Source organism: Manis pentadactyla, chromosome 7 (assembly GCF_030020395.1).
Source record: "Manis pentadactyla isolate mManPen7 chromosome 7, mManPen7.hap1, whole genome shotgun sequence".
NCBI lineage: Eukaryota > Metazoa > Chordata > Mammalia > Pholidota > Manidae > Manis > Manis pentadactyla.
Genome location: NC_080025.1, coordinates 131,417,767 through 131,435,294, shown reverse-complemented (window position 1 = coordinate 131,435,294; position 17,528 = coordinate 131,417,767). Strand labels below are relative to the sequence as shown.

The following is a 17,528-nucleotide window of genomic DNA, read 5'->3' as shown; positions in this document are numbered from 1 at the left end:
CAGCCAGGAGCCCAGTAAGGCTGGAGAGCAGGTTGTAAAGGCAAAGAGTTAAATGAGTGGAGGAGAGGTATTAGGAGATGGTTCATTAGCTGGTGTTTCAAGAAGTTTTGGTGGTTTCTTGTGTGTTTATCTTGACTCTGAGATGAAATTGAAAACCTCTTGAGTCAGTGGGGCAGAGCAGTTATGACTGGTCTCTAGTATCAGTGAATCTGGGTGTTAACCAAGCTCATGACTTCCTATCATCTGGAAAAGTCTCTTAATCTCTCTAAGCCTCCATTTCCTCCTCTATAAAAGGGAGATCATAATAGTACCTATCTCATTGGATTTGTATGAAGATTAAATGAGATAATTTGGGAAAAGCACCTGGCATTGAGTAAGTGCTCCCACATGTTAGTTACTATTATTGAGGGCAGCAGGGTCATACTCTACACATTTCCTTTATCAGTCAACAAGTAACTATTAAGCTCTTACCATGTGCAAGCTTTGTGATATATAATCCCGTACTTCCTAGCATTGTGTTGACCACATAACTCACCTGTTAAACGAATTTTTGTAGACTTACAAAACAGCAATAATTTTCTAACCTAGCAATCATCTGACAGACAACTCTATTCAGAATCCCAAAACCAGAAAGAAAACAAAATATGTCTGCATTCCCAGAACACCTGTCAGAAAAATTGTGCACTAATGCTATAAACTTAAATCATGGAAAGCTCTTCATTGCCTGCTCATTTTTAAACCCAGTTACATGCTCAGTCAGTCAGGTTTTTCAAGTTATAGAGGATTGGAAGGGACAGTTGCCAAAGGCCAATGCATTTAATGTAGAGAGCAATGGTGCAAAGAAGACAAAATTAAAACTATAGAAAGCAGGGAGAATAACTCAAAAAAGGAGTACAGGAACCTATTCATTCACTCCTTTATTTATTCAACAATTAATTCCCTGGACAAATATTTATGGGTGACTATTGTAGACTAGGCAGTATTGTTGGGAGCTGGGTATACGGAAGTGGCAAGAACACCATCCTTGCCCTCACAGAGCTTGCAGAGTGGTGGGAGGAGACAGGCAAGCAAACTGTTGTTGATCCAGAGCATTAAGTAGACAGGATGAGTACCAGGCACTAGAGGGTACTGGAGAAGCACTGATCAATCTTGAGCCCTCATAGACCATTTCCCGAAAAAATGGGGGGCCATTTGTATGAGGGCACTCAGTTCATGGTTCATCTGCTGACTCAATAACAGTCACCACACTGCAATAATAGGTGCTCAAGTCTGTGATGCTGAGCACATAAGGATAGTCAAGATTCCCTGTATTACATTTTATAAAGCAGGGAATAACATGATGGTTTCCATTCAAAATTATTTTAGTACAATTATCAGTTCTAAAATTGATGCATTCTCTGGAAATCTTAGTTGTAATCTTGCCCTTGTGGCATTAACATTTATTTCCTAGTGATATTAGATCTATGAGGAATTATTGTAAGGCTGTAGTTTTCAGACAGTGTTTCAGGTACACTCTATGAGATTTAATTTCATACTTAAATATTAAATAAAGTACTTTGGTTTTTTAAAAAATTATCTGGTTATAAGGAAAAGGTTTAGGAAAAATATCCTTAGCTAGGGGAGTCCTATTTGTAATGGTAGCCTTGGCACTATTCATGCTATCATTTCAAATCGAAAACAAGTCAGTCAGTCCACTTGACTATGTTTCATAGCCAAGTAATGGCCAATTATTCACCTGCCTGGTTTACTCAAAAATGCCATTGATATCAATGAGTGCTATTTATTAGAGCAGAAGAATGGGAAAAAACCTAAAGATCTAAGAACAGGGAACCAGTTAAATAAAAGATGGCACACCCATAAATAGAATACTGTACAGTCATTAAAAAGAATACAGTGCTCATATGGGACATTCTCCAAGATACACTGGAAGGGAAAAAACAGTATCTGAGTGAACAAAAATACCTACATTATTTTTAGTAAATGGAGTGATGCACAAAATGTTAACGACAATGGTAGCTACCAAGTAGAGGTGCTGGTTGACTGGGTTCAGGAGAGGGAAGGAAATTATTTTACACTGATATCCATTGTACCTGTTGAATTTCATATCATTTGCATATATTATAAATCCAAAAACAGATCTAAAACTTTTTTTAAGTGGAGAATAAATAAAAATTTTCATTAATCCCAAAGGAAACATGTTGGAGTAAGATGGTGGAGCAAACTAAGCAGGTGTCAAATAATGGCAGCTTCAAGGGCTGCTTCCTCTGTGCCCAGGCTCTGTCACTTAGGGGATCATAAGGAGTCACACACCAGCAGTCACAGGAAGATTAGCTCAAAGTTTGGTGTGCTCCATGCTTTAAAAATCAATTTGAAGGACTTCAACATACATTTCTCCGAAAAAGATACACAAATGGCCAAAGAGCACATGAAAAGTGGCTCAACATCACTAATCATTAGGGAAATGCAAATCAACAGCTCCATGGGATACCACCTCACACCTGTCAGGATGGCTATGATGAAAAGAAGAAATAGAAAACAGAAAATAACAAATGCTGGTGAGGATATGGAGGAAAGGGAAACTTTGTGCACCGTTGGTAGAAATACAAAATGGTGTGGCTGCTGTTGGCAGAAATATAAAATGGTGTGGCTGCTATGGAGAACAGTAACATGGCTCCTCAAAAAGTTAAATGTAGAATTACCACAGGATCCAACAATTCTACTTTTAAGTATATACCCAAAAGCATTGAAAGCAGGCTCTCAAAGAATATTTGTAAACCCAGGTTCATTGCAGCATTATTCACAGTCTAAGGCAGAGGGAACCCACTTCCATCCATGGACAGATGAGTGGATAAACAAAGTTGTGGCATATATACACAAAATGGAACATTAATCACCCTTTAAAAGGAAGGAAATTGTGACACATGCTACAATATGGATGAAGCTTGAGAACAGTATGTTAAGTGACATAAGCCAGTCACAAAAAGACAAATAATGTATGATCCTATTCATATGAGGTATCTGTAGTAGTCAAATTCGCAGAAACTAGAATGGTGGTTGACAGGTGCTAGGAGGAGGAGGAAGGAAGGGTGTGTGATTATTTAATGGGTACAGAGTTTCAGTTCTGCAAAAGGAAAAGAGTTCTGGGGATAGATGGTGGTGATGGCTGCACAACAGTGTGTGTTTAATACCATTGAGCTGTACACTTAAAAAGGGTTAAGTTGGTGATGTTCATGTTATATGCATGTTACCACAATAAAAGTAAATTTTTGGAAATGTGAATTTGAATATATCCAGACATTACACTCGCCAATTCCTCAACAAATTTGTTATGTTTTGCAGCCAGTTTCACAGATCTACCTTAAAAACCAGTTTCACACATTGCCTTACCTGCCTGGTCCCATATTCATTCCAATTTGTGAGCCTTAGAGAATCCATTTAACCTTTTTGACCATCAAATTTTCTCCTAGGAACAATAATCTCCATCCTCCTGGGATAATGGATGGAGGAGTAGGTGAGCTATGTGTGCAAGCATTTATAAACCCAGTCAGATGCTGTGATGTGCTGCATTCACCCCCAGAAGAGATCAAAGAGTGCTTCACTGTGTGGGTTAGTAACATCGTCACATCCCCTCCACACCTGAGCTGGAGAAAAGGTGACAGGACAAGTATAGGAAAATTAAAATCACACAATCCATGGGTTTGGTTTTTTTTCCCCCTTAAAATACTATCAGCATTGCGGGGTGGGGGTGGGGTGGAGGTAGAAGCATAATAAACAGCTTTGAGACATGCCACACTTGATGTAGAAAACTTGGTTCTCAGACATCATTCTTTTTCTGACAGTGGTGTAATCTTTAGATGTGATTTCTGCCATTCAAGAGCTCGCCCACAGCCTTGGACACCAAGAACTGTTTCTTCGGGTGATCATTCTACTTAGTGTGCTCTCCCTTGGCAGGTACCATGTTCAATTCCTCTCCTGTTTTGTGTATTAGCCCCGGAGACAGGAGCATGTTTTTCTAAGGGTCTTTCTTCCTCCCTTCCTCCCTCCGTCCATCTGTCCTTCCATCCCTCCCTCCATCTGTCCTTCCATCCCTCCCTTCCTTCCGTCCCTCCCTCCCTCCCTCCCTCCCTCCCTCCCTCCCTCCCTCCCTCCCTTCCTTCCTTCCTTCCTTCCTTCCTTCCTTCCTTCCTTCCTTCCAACTATTATTTTTTGAGCATCTGCTGTGAGCCAGATGCCATCTAGACGTGGAGCAAACTGAGGCTAATAAGACAAAGTCCTTGGCATTGTGCCTGTAACATCCTGGTCAAGAAGGTTTCCTTCCTAGTCAAAACTCTATGTGCCTTAGTTTCAGACTCTGAACAAGAAAATCTGTTTTTGAATCTCATCCTTAAAGAAGCTAGATTATATAAATCTATCAATACCCTGAGCCATCGCTTGAATCTGACCTATGAAACAAGCAACAAAAATATTTTGACTTTATAGATAATACCTTACATATATTTATAGTATGCCTTTTTTATGCTCAGCTCCAGGTATCTCAAGACTTCTGTGATTTAGAGAGAAGAAAATCATCTACATGTGATAGATATGGAAAATAGGTTCTTAAAACTCAAGTGACAAATCTCTGTAGGATTGTCAACTTGAGGACATGTGTCAAGCAGTATCCCATAGGAGTCCTTCTACTGAATTTTTTGTCAACAGATTGTTTAAATGGATTTTATAAATGATTCAAAATATATCTGAGTGGCTGGAACAAGAAGCAAAAATAGCCTTTAAAATAACCTTGACAGCTTTTCCTGCTGACAAACATGGGGGGAGATGATGATGAACATTCTCAAAACTGTAGGTCCTTCCCCACAAGGAAAGTGGATTGTGTGAAGGTTTGACCCCAGCTGCTGTCTAAGAAGTTCCCATTCGAAGATGCTAGTATTTTGAACTCTGAGAGAGAAGAAAAAGCCTGGGAGATGAAGACTGGTCCACACTTCATAACTTTGGTTTTATGATGAAAAAATTAAAATATGTAAGTTGAAATGATCTCTTAAAAAAAAACCTAAGGTGTCCCAGCCTTCCAGGTCCAAACCCACCCTTCATGGTCCTGTTCGTGATGCTGGAGCTGGACCTTGGACATTTCTCCTGTACCAGGCGGTGCCATGTGGGCCTTTGTCCCCAAGCGCGCTGTAGGAGCACCGCAGGGGGAAGTGACTTGTCTTACTGGTTCTGTTTTTCCTTTCTTCTTGTTCTTGCAGCACGTGGGACATCCTGTGGCACTCACCTCTGTGATTTCAGCAGTCCCCTTACAGGTGGAAGTCCCTCTTCCAAATTTGTTTTTTCCTTGGGTATCTATCTCCTTGTATCCTCTGTTCCTATCATTGTGGGAGTTTCTTAAACTCTTACAGTAATAAATCCCCTGTTACTAGTTAATAATTATTTACATTAAACTTTCCCTGTTACTGTGTGATTTCTTTATCTTCATTGGACCTTGATTAATACACTGATATCCAACAGAAATGTATATTTATGTTCACCAAAAGCTCTGTACAAGACACTTCATACTAGCATTATTCATAATAGCCAAAATGTCTATTACTAGGAGTGAAAAATTGTGGTATATTTATACAAGAGAATGATATACGCAGTGAGAATAAAAACTGCAACTACATGCAACAACACAGATGAACTGACAAATGTAATTGAGTGAAAGAAGCAGAAACAAAAGAGAATACTCTCCACGATTTCATTGACTTAAGTCCCCAAACAGGCAAAACTAATTAGAAAGAAAAGCAATTATTCTTGGAGAGGATTAGTGATTGGAAGGGACACAAGGAGCTTCTGGGATGTTCTATTTCCTGGCCAGGGTATTGGTTACATAACACTGTTTATGCAAATTCATTGAGCAGTGTTTTTGACGTTTATATTTAAAAAATTAGGCTGAAAATATTACATGTTTATTGAATATGTAAATAATCTGTATGCTAAGATTGAGAGGTTTATGAGGATATGTTGGTGAAGATGTCAAATAAGCAGTTGGAAAATGTAAGGCACATGGGAGATTGCGGCTATACATATACGGACATATACGCTCAGTTTCATATGGTAATGGTTGAGGTTAGAGATGGGCTCATCAAGGGAAAGCGTTCAGGTCAATAAGATAGGGGATAAATGATGGAACTTTGGAAGGAGAACTCAAGTGGGTAGAGGAGGAAAAGCCCACAAAGCTGAAAAAAGGTAAGTCGAAGGAGATAAACAGGAGACTTGTGTCGTACAAGCAGTGGGACAAGAGAATGTCAACAAATGGAAATTTCATTGTCAAAAGGCACTGCAAGATCAAGAAAGGTGAGACTGAGTTACATGATTTTGATAATTAACAGGTCATTTGAACTCTAAATGAGACATTTTGAATAATCTGGCTCTGATCAGAGCAAAAGGCAGAGATTATGGGTACACATTACTCTTTAAAGTTATTTGGTGGTAAAGTGAAGGAGAAAGAAAGTTTGAGCATGGTTTAGGCCTCAGGGAAGGAAGAGCCTAAGGACAGCGGGCTGGCGCGTAGTCCCCTGAGACAATGGGAACGGTGGGATGCCACCTCCGCAGTCAACCAGCTAACAGGCGTCTGCTCCTCAAAGTGTGGCCCACAGAGCAGCTGCGCCAGCATCACCTGGGGCCTTGCTGCAAACGCAGAACCACGGCCCGGGTCTAATCAGAATCTCCATCTTCGTCAGATCCCCATAGCTTTTAACACTTAACAGCTATCAGGCTACGATGAGATTGAGGCTCAAAGAGGCTGCCGAACTGATTAGGGCTGAGCCAAGATACATTTCCGGAACTTGCTCAGACCAATGTTCTTTTCAGAAATTCAGAGGAATTTCTACTTTCAATTCAACAGTATTGTTTAGGATGCTAGAACCCCTCCAACGACTGAGCTCAGGGTAGTTCCGTGCCTACAGCTGCGAGCCCGTTAAGTTGGTGGCGTGAGACCGGCACTGCCTCGCCGGAATCCACGGCAGCGTTGGAACTTCACTTCCCAGCAAGCCCCGCGCCTGGTGGCGTCAGCGCGAGACCTGACAGGCACCTCGCCCTGTCTGCTGCCCAAGCTGTCAGGCAGAGGCGGGACACCACACGCTTGACGTCAGGGCGCGCGGCATCCTGGGATGTGTAGTCTGACCGGGACTCGGACGCCCCCTCGAATGAATGGGGCCGGACTGCCTGCGAACTACAGCTCCTGGGCCCGCGGCTTCGGTGGCGCCGCGCGGGAAGTGGAGACCGCGGCGGCCCCCGGGGACAGCGGCGCGCGGGTACGCTGGCAATGCGCTGTGCCGCGGAGGAGGCGGCGGCCCGGTTTCCAGGGATAGCGGTGTAGGCGGGCGCTTCCTCGGCGCGCTCGCTCCCCTTCCCTGCACCGATGCACCCGGCCTTCGCGGTGGGCCTGGTTTTCTCAGGCTGCTGCAGTAACGTGATCTTCCTAGAGCTTTTGGCCCGGTAAGTGACCTCTGCGGGCCGCACCCGGGATTCTGGGGCTGCCCTGAGGAAGCCGGAGGAGGGGCGCCCCCGCGCGCCGTTCCCGGGGCGCGCCCCACTCCACGCGGGGCCCGGGGTGGGTCGGCCTGAGCCCCGGGTCGGCTCTGGGCTGCCTGGGATGCTGCGGAGCCGGGACTCGGTCATCCAGCGCACCTCCGCTCTCCCGCCTAACTGTCACAGCATCTCTCGAGGGGAACTCTCGGGGTTTTGCTGTTGTCACCCCTTTTTCACACCCTGGCTGATTGAAGCCTGGAGAGTTTTCCACGTGACCGGGCCGAGGTCGGCCGGGAGGTTGTGGCAGAACCCAAGGTTCCTCCAGCTCTTTTCTGGATCCTGTTAATGCCACGTTTGACTTGAGTAATGCTTTGTTTACACGCTGCAAAGAAAGTTTCATTTCTGTAAAAGTGGCCCGCAAAGCATTTGTTTTATTGGCCTTAGAGATAGTTATGACTATTTTGCCTAAATATACCTCTGAGTGATGTAGTAGAAAGAATTCTTATTTATGCAGAGGTCGGTCCAGTTGGCCTGATAAGAGCATTTCCAGTTTTAAGATACTATAGTCTTTAAGTTGGGAAACACGTGTTTTGAGGCATAGTTTTATAAATTATGAATGGCCATGACACTTTCCCAAAGGGAAACTAAGTTGTAGTGAGGTGGCACGCAAATAAAGTTGAGTAATAATGTGCAAAGTTCAGTAGGTAGAAGCTGTTACATAGAAAAGACAACAACGGTTGGGCTGGAAAAGACTCAGGACTAAAAATCTCAAAGATAGGAATTTCAGTCTTGTCTCTCTGGCTGTGTGACCTTTTCAAGTCATTTTGCTTCTCTGGGCCTCCTTTATCTGGCTTTAAAATATCTATGGTTGTAGCTCCATGCTTCTGAATTTACACATTATCTCTATTGCCCATCAAAGTAATCTTGTATACAAATTAAATCAAGAATTATAATCTCTGTATTACTGAAAATGAAACAGGTTCCCAAGAATTTAGGTGGTGGTTTACTACTAAATGGTAAAGCCAGAACTGGAATCCAGAATATCTGAACTCCTAGTGTGATACCTTTTTCAACCTCCCTGTTACTTTTGAACTTGAGCGGCCCATTTTTGGTTACCCAGATTTTGGTCAATTCCTCATGTGGTGCCAACTACAAATGTGTTTTATTTTCATTGATTAAGTCATTGTGAAGCAATCAGTTTACTTACGATGTGGGGTTAATTTTTGCCATTGTGGAGCTTGAAATTTTATGATGCAGGAAGTGTTGAAAAAGATCTGTAGTTCATCATCCTTGGGAGTAGGCGGTGAGGGATATAAAAATAAAAAAGCAAAATGCATCTGGGGATAAGCATGGCACATTTCAAAGGAAGGTCACTTTGGAAATTGATTTAAAATTTTTAAAAATTATAAAATCAGGCCAGCCACAGAAATGATCAGAGAATAATAGTGTAAGATTTGTGTTAAATATGCCATTAAATTAAATCTTGTCAAAGGCTTTATGATGTCAGAATATGCTAGCAACTGAAGGCCCTCATTTCTGGTTGTGAGCCATGGACTAAATTACTTGATCTTCCCAAGGCTGTTCTCTGAACTGTAAAAGGCAGGAGGATGGCATCACCGGCCTTGCAGGGCTTGTGAAGGATGAAAAGAGATGCACGCATAAAGCCTGAAGCAGGTGGAGTTGGCATCCTCTACCAACTTCTGTTTCAGTTCTGGTATAACTTGTTTTTTGAGCTGTTCGTGAAAAGTTGTGAATAAATCTAACTTCACAGTTTTTGTGCATTATAGGAGCTTCTATTTGGTACACTTTGAATAATTTGTAAATACATCATCAAATCATCACTCCCTATTTGTCTTTCTTGTAAATCTGGAGTTTTGCATACAGCAGTGGGGTTCTCCCAAGATGGTGAGGGGTACATTTATTAATTTAATGAATGGTAAGCCATAGTGAATAGCTGCTTTTTCCTGATTTGCTTCAGCAACTTATGACTTATGTTGCAGATCAATAAAATATGAGCTGGTAGGGCCAGATGCTCTTGAAGGTTCTTTGTAGATTTGGTCTTTTCATAATTTATGACTTTATCTTGAGACAGTGCAATGGAAATCTCATAAATGTAGAGTAGGAATTGTGTTTCTTACATGACTTCCTTGGGACCATTTCATGCCCTAATAAGGGACAAACAGAGCACTAAGTACAAATTAAAATACTGGCATGACTTGTAGGGAGAAGCAAAGATTTTTAACCATTTCCCCCAAATTTAGTTCTTTCTTTCTGATTTTCATACCTATAATTAGATCCCGTAATAAAATATGAAGCACCATGCGGTGACTAGAGCAGAGGCGAAGTAATGAACTAGTGCTTTGATCTCCCTCCTGGAAGAGCTTCCATTCTACCTTGGAAACAAGGTATGCACACATCAGCTAATTGAATAGGCAAGGTATTGTGCATCTTACACAGTCTGAGACATTTTCTTTTTCCCTGTTTATTTTCAATCAGGTGCGTAATATTGAATCACATAAAGAACTTCCCTAACTGTAGAATAAGAAATACAAAAGGCATAAGCTATCTGTCCAATTCTTTCCCTTTAAAGTTGCTTTTTTAAAAGTAAAAATTTGGATTCTTAGCAGAGAGAATTTGAAGTAAGAGAAACATAGCAGTTAGTGCTATAATTCCTGAAGATAAAGTTCAAGAAAAGAAGTGATTGAGGGAAAAGGACCTAAGTTTTTACTCTGAAGTTTTAAAATGAATTATTCAAACTGAAATAAATAGTTTCATTGGTAGCTATACAACAGTGGGTTCCTAAAAAGCTCTGTAAAGTTGAGGTTTCAAAAATTGAATTATATGAGTACATTAGGGAGATTTAAAAATCCTATGGAAATAAAAGCCAAAGTAAATCAGAGATAGGGGAGGAGGGACTAGGGATTGACTCCTAATGTATATGGAATTTCTTTGGAGGTATCCTAAAATTAAATAATGATAATGGCTGCAAAACTCTCTACTAAAACCACTGAATTATAAAAAATAATAACAATAATAAGAAGAAAGAGGTCTAAAAGCACCGTTTATTTGCCATGTGGCCCTGGGAGACTTTCCTTATAGCCCTCAGTGTCTTTAGCAATAAATGGGCATAATAATATCTACCTCCACAAAATAAAGATAAAATTGAAGATTATTATGATGCTTTTTAAAAAAAAATCCTGTGAAGAATACACTTGTAACATGAATCATGTTTTGAAATAAATTGTTTTTCATCTTGCCTACAGTCCTAGTATTCTAGATCATTCTTGTTTCCTGTGAGGCACCCCTACATTCATTCAATTGCTTGAATGATGGCCAGACACTGGGCCCAGAGAGTGGGAGCATGAAGATGAACAGGACGTGGACAGTCCTTAGCCGTCTCTGTGTGGCACTGGGTTCTTACCATTGCATTCTCAGCATAGTGTGGTCACCTTAAGGGCACAGGCATCATGTCTCAGTCCTGTCCGCCCTCACAGCTAACACCTAACTTTACACATAATGGGTTCTTGATTATTGTTCTTTAATTGGCCTAAGCATTTGGTAAAGAGAAAATGGAGGGAAAGGAAGGAAGCTTAATGAACCCCTTTTGGGCTAAGTTTTGTGCTTGGCACTGTATTTAATTTATCATTGGATCCTGTCTACAATGTTAAGAATTTATCACTTCTATTTTATAGGTGAGAAAAATTGGTCAATATAAATATCTTTAAAAGGGTTATTACAAGTGAAGACTTTCCAATACGCAAGATCCTAGTGGAACTAGTCTTGGCCTTTTTCACTTCCTGGCAAAAACTGTGTTGTACTTTTCAGGAAATGGCTTGTTTACTGTACAGTTAACCAATGAGATAGGCACTAATACTGTTCCCATTTTAAAGCTAAGAAAAGTAGGCTTAAATAGGGTAATTAACTTTTCACTGTCACACGGTAAGTGACAGATCCTGCATGTCATTGTGTACTTTTTATTAAGGTATCATTGATACACACTCTTATGAAGGTTTCACATGAAAAACAATGTAGTTACTACATTCACCCATATTATCCAGTGTCATTGTGTACTTTTAACCAGAGGAGTACAGCCGTTCCAAACCTTGTGACAGCACCTAAGAATTACCTGTGCATCCTTAACGCCCCCTCTCCCCCACCTCCTGGCCCTTTCCCCAGACCTACACTAGTAGTTCTCAGCTTTGGCTGCACGTTAGGGAATCAAGTAGGAAGCTTTCAAAATTATAGATTCCATGATGCTACTCCAGAGACCAATCCAGTTGGAACTGGGAGGGCGAGGCTCCTCAGGCATATGGGTTTTTAAAGAGCAGCCTAGCCAGTGCTGACAAGCAGTGTGCCAGGAACTATCTAGGCCTGAAGTGCCTTCTGCTACTCATATTTAGGCTAATGGTTTTAATTAGCACCTTGGATGATGTAAATGTCTTCCAAGATTACTTATGGATCCTTGCGATGGTTAGCTCTGTCCTTTGAACATAAGAAGTGCTAAAGAGATTGTTGAAATGAATATAAAGTGGTTTTCAAGGAAACCTTCATAGGCAGTGGAGCCTACAGGGTAGCAACAGTCCTGCCTCAGATGGTAAGCCGAGCTCTGTACAAGAATGGCTTATGCTTGGAGTTGTCTCTTTCTGTGCCTGGTGGGTATATTTAAGAATTCGTATACTTGGCATTGCTGTTTAATATTAATACTGACAATGGAGAATGGAGTTGTTTTTAATAAAGAGCATTATACTAATATATAATAATATAGTCAAATCTCTTAATCACTAGCTTTGGGTAAATAAATGTCTTTGATCAAGATGAAAATACAGAGTATGAAGGCCTGAAAATATGGGTAATATGGGAAATCTGGAAGCTTTAGGAAAACAAAGACAACTGCTCACTTTGTACTTCTTCCAGTGACTGAGCAGAACCTAATGGAGGGCAGGCCCAAGAAAACCACAGGTATTTTAAGTAACTAATTTTCACAGAGTGCTTCAGGAAGGATGTCAGAAGGAATTTTTCTGTCTTGTGAATTTGTTCCTCCTAACGTCGCTGTGGAAGATCCCCGAACCCTTACATAGATCCTCAAGAGGTCTGATTGAATTCCACCAGCATTTGTTGTTTGCCTAATATGTTTGTGTTAAGGGTTGTGGGGAACACTAGATAGTAATAATGTTCCTCAGTCTTTGCTTCATTATTGCTCCTTACCCCTCACCCCCACCAAAGACTCTTTTTAGATATTTTTTCCCAAATCATCCCTCCATAGATACATTATTTTCTAGTTTATGTACTGTATGTATTTCTCTATTTGATACTTCAAAAAAGAATGAGATCCTGCCACCCCACGATCCAGTTACTGCCCTCGTTGGGGCACTGTCTAAGGTAACATCATAAGCAGTGGGCGCACAGTCTTAAGCCGACGGTAGTCATGGTGATTCCTGGTTGGGGGATATGTAAACATTCCTGGACACCTGAGTGTATTTCTGTGCTTTGGGCTTTTGCCCCTTATACTGATTAGAATCCTGACTGAGGATCCTGACTAAAGCCCTCTTAGTTAAGTGAGGCTCAATGCTAGTAACGTGACCAACTTCCTACAGTTTACTAGAAAAATTGTGTCCTAGTACTAGGAACAAGTGTATCCAGAATAATTTTTTTTGAGTATGTGTGTGTTATTTTTAAAGTATAGTTGACATGCAATATTAGTTTCAGGTGTACAACATATTTGACAATTATGTATGTTATGAAGGCTCACCATCTGTAGCTACAAAGTTATTATATACGTATTGGCTATATTCCCTATGCTGTACTTACCAACCCTGTGACTTACTTATTTTATAACTGAAAGTTTTTCCTTCTTTATCCCCTTCACCTAGTCCACCCATTCTCCATTCCCCTCCCTTATGGCAATCATCAGTTTGTTCTCTGTATTTATTAATCTATTTGGTTTTTGTTAGTTTTATAATTCCACATATGAGAGAAATTGTATAGTATTTGTCTTTCTTTGTCTGACTTATTCCACTTCGCATAATTGACGAATTCCATCCATGGGTTACAAGGGACAAGATTTCATTCTTTTTTATGGCTGAGTAATATTTCATTGTATACCACATCTTTATCTATTCATCTATTGATGACACTTAGGTTGCTTCTGTATTTTGGGATTGTAAATGCTGCAGTAAATGTAGGAGTGCATATATCTTTTAAAATTAGTGTTCTTGTTTTCTTTAGGTAAATTCCCAGAAGTGGAATTACTAGGTCTTATGGTATCTCTATTTTTAACTTTTTGAGGAACTTCCATACTGTTGTCCATAGTGTGTGCTCCATTTTACATTCCCTTTTCCCCACATCCTTGCCAAAACTTATTTCTTGTCTTTTTGAGGATAGCCATCCTGACAAGTGTGAGGTGATATCTCATTGTGGTTTGATGTACATTTCCTGATGATAAGTGAAGTGATTCTTACTCATGGCCTGCTATACCTAGAGAAGAATGAAATAAGAAAGCTTGACATTTTTTCTCTGTGAAGTATATTGATAATTATATGTGATCATTGGGTTATGAAACCTGAAATAAGAACAGCAGCTAATAGAAATCTATCTGCCCCATTAGTCTGAACTGTCAATACAAAAAATCTCAGTGCCCTTTATCTCAGTGTTTTGTACCTTTTTTTCTCTTTGTTATTTACTACATAGGAAGCATCCAGGATGTGGGAACATTGTGACATTCGCACAGTTTTTATTTATTGCTGTGGAAGGCTTCTTCTTGGAAGCTGATTTGGGAAGGAAGCGGCCAGCTATCCCAATAAGGTACGGCACATTGAAATCTCTTTTAACTTTCGTTTTTTAAAAAAAGTGAAGAGCTTTTCTGGGACCTATATAAAAGGAGTATGAGACATCCTTTTATAAGAGCTATAGATATCAAAGATATCAGTAAAATAATAGTTCATTTTCTGAATTTAATATGTTGTGAAACTCCAGAGAGCATATTTTTAGAATAAAATTCCTGCTACAATACTTAAAATAACTAGTGGAGACAACTCTGTGTGTGTGTGTATGTGTGTGTGTTTATATGTGGTCAGTTAAAGGCCTAGTGTGACCACAATTTTGGAAAATAGTTTTGTATGCTGTCCTCATGTTGGTGAAGTTATTAGATATGCTGAGTGGTGTTGCTCCTTCATAAAAATGAAATGGCTTTTGGAAATAAAAAGAGATGGTGGCTACACAACATTGCAAATGTACTAAATGTCACTGAATTGTTCTTTTAAATGGCTCTCTTTCTGTTACATGAATTTCACCTCAAAAGAAAATGAATGGCAAACAAAGGCAAAATTGTTGATTTCAGACGTCCATCCTTTAGTTCAAATTTGCATAGGGCCCAAATAGAAAACAGGGCAGTTCTTATAATAAACAATGTATTGAAAACTCAGCATTGCTGTTGTGAGAAGACTTGAAATAAAAGTGTAAACCATCCACATGTATTTAGTAGGATAGTGTCACTTCATCTGAAAGGGACGTTCTGGTGCGAAGATATCCCGGGACTGGATAAGGCTCATCCTCGTGGGTGTCCTTTTGCAGCATTCCTGAGTGACGTGCTGTAGAAAATCTGACTGAATTTTGTTCTTAATATTGTATTTTTTAAGTGCCCAGTGCGATGTTAAATGTTCTGAATACTTGGGTTTGCTTTCATTGGCTTTAGTACCTGCATAAAGCTTTCTGCTCCCAAGACCAGCATTTACATCCCAGGAGCTCTGGCACTTTTTGGCTTCACCGGCCCTTTCCTTCTTCCTCGCCCCGTCCCTTCCCATCCTGGCTGTCACCAGCACAGTTCAGGAGCTTACTCACTCTCACTCTAACTTGTGTAATAGTATCCTAGCCGGCTGACCTCCTGCCTCCCACCGCTTCGTCCCTCCATTTCAAATTCCACAATACCTGCGACCCCCCTCTCATAAGCGCTCAGGGGTCACTCCCTAACCTGCCCTTTGAGGCACCCTGGGATGCTGCCCTCATCACCAGACCCCATGTGTGTCCCATTTGGGCTGTTTTATTTTCTACCTGGGAAACCATAATCAGAATCTTTCTTGTGTCATTCATCCCCATGAGCTATTTCTAAGCAGTGCTGTGTAGGCAGCAATGTGGAATAGCTGGAATTAATTATCCTGAAAAACCTTGATGAACTCTGTTCTCCGAAAGACATCTTTTCAAGACAGGATGAAGAAAATTTGCAAGAAACCTTGTGAAGTCACCAACAGTATATTATTTAGAAGCTGTGAAACAGCAGTTGTCAGAAATTTTGCATGTGTGTAGGACTGTGTTCTGCATCCACTGTAACTTTATTTCTAGATCATGTTAATTTAGCCCTGATGTGGCTGCCTGTTAGGCCATATTGCTCTATACCTAACCAGCAGTGCAAAATAGGTTCTTGTCAGGGAAGATAACTTGAGACTCAGTGCTGTCACACCCTTCAAATGTCTGAAAGGGCGGGTGGGGAATCTGTGCTCAAGATTTTTCAACATTTCCTGAAGACTGTGGAACCACTTATTTACCTTTGCCCCACATTCTTTACCCACTTATTTAAAAAATGATTTTTTTCTCTTTTTGATTAGGTTGAGTTTTCTGAAATTGCTTTTCAGCCTTTTTTTGACCTACAAGAGTGGCGATTTAAATGGCTTAATCTGATATATATATAAAAGGCATCTTGTTATTTTCTAAATCAAAAAACAGGCATACAACTGTAAAATTATTTAATTCATTTATTCATAATTTTTCATTTGTATTTATCCATTTATCTTAGGGTTACTGGATTGAAAATTTTTTTGTTTTTATTATTATTTAAAGACCTATAAACTACCAAAAAATAAGGGCCCTGATTTTAAATACAAATCTGTACAAGTCAAATAATGTCCTGGTTCATTTGGAGACATCTGGTTCAATTCAGAACGTGGGATATTTTAAGTTACTAGGCTGAAAGTAACCCTTGACTTAGTAAATCTTTTCTTTGGAAATAGTGAAAATTAATAGAATAAACAAGTGTATAGAGGAAATATTTGAGAAAATTAACTATTTTCAAGCTCTTTAGAGGTATATGAAAATAATTTACAAAGAACTAACAAAATAATAAAAATTATCCAATTTAAAAAACCTACTGATGTCTACTAGGTAACTTTTTTGAAGCCCAGTTTTCAGTTACTGTGTATACTTGAAAAATATTAAATTAGTGTTTCTTTAAAAATATTATATAATTCAAGCTTTTTTCATATTAGCCTGGCTTTATGAAATAGTTTTATACATACTTAGTATTTGGCTTCATGTTATAATAGTGATACAATCTTTTAATACAGAAGAAGTAAAATACTTTTTAACCAAAAATATCTATTTCCTTCTATACTTTTCTTTTTCTTATTTTTTATTTAAGTATCATTGATACACAACCTTATGAAGGTTTACATGAACAATATTGTGGTTTCAACATTCACCCATATTATCAAGTTCTCACCCCCCATTGCAGTCACTGTCCATCAGCACAGTAAGATGCTATAGAGTCATCACTTGTCTTCTCCGTGCTGTACTGCCTTCCCTGTGACCCACCTATATTGTGATTGCAAATTGTTTTACTTGGTTTTCTTAAAATAGTAAGTTCTATTTGATGAGCTGTCATCTCTGCATTCCAGGTACTATGCTGTAATGGTGACCATGTTCTTCACTGTCAGCGTGGTGAATAACTATGCCCTGAATCTCAACATTGCCATGCCTCTGCATATGATATTTAGATCTGTAAGTGCTGCTGGCTTACATACGTATGTTTGAAAAATGTAGCTGACTGGGTAGATTAAACAGATGGTCAAAATAGGAAGGTTTTGTAATAAGTAAAGTCTAGGATATAAGAATAGGTCTAATGGATAAGTGAGCAGAAGCTTGTTTTCATCTGAGAAGTAAGGCAAAAAGAGAAATGTGAACATGGATGGTTTACTTTATTTTATTGAGGTTCTATGGGTGATTAATAAAAGGAAAGTTAAAATTTCCCTAGGAAA

At 39.8% G+C, this 17,528-nt stretch overlaps 1 protein-coding gene across 1 annotated transcript in view; it reads left to right on the top strand.

Annotated features, from left to right (window-relative positions):
• Positions 1-6,867: 6,867 nt before the first annotated feature.
• Positions 6,868-17,528, top strand: part of SLC35B4 (solute carrier family 35 member B4) — a 32,451-nt gene continuing 21,790 nt past the window's right edge. The window contains exons 1-3 of the mRNA XM_036905580.2: positions 6,868-7,473; positions 14,194-14,307; positions 17,169-17,271. Coding sequence (XP_036761475.1) covers positions 7,397-7,473; positions 14,194-14,307; positions 17,169-17,271 — 294 coding nt within the window. The 5' untranslated portion in view covers positions 6,868-7,396. The remainder of the gene's footprint in view (positions 7,474-14,193; positions 14,308-17,168; positions 17,272-17,528) is intronic.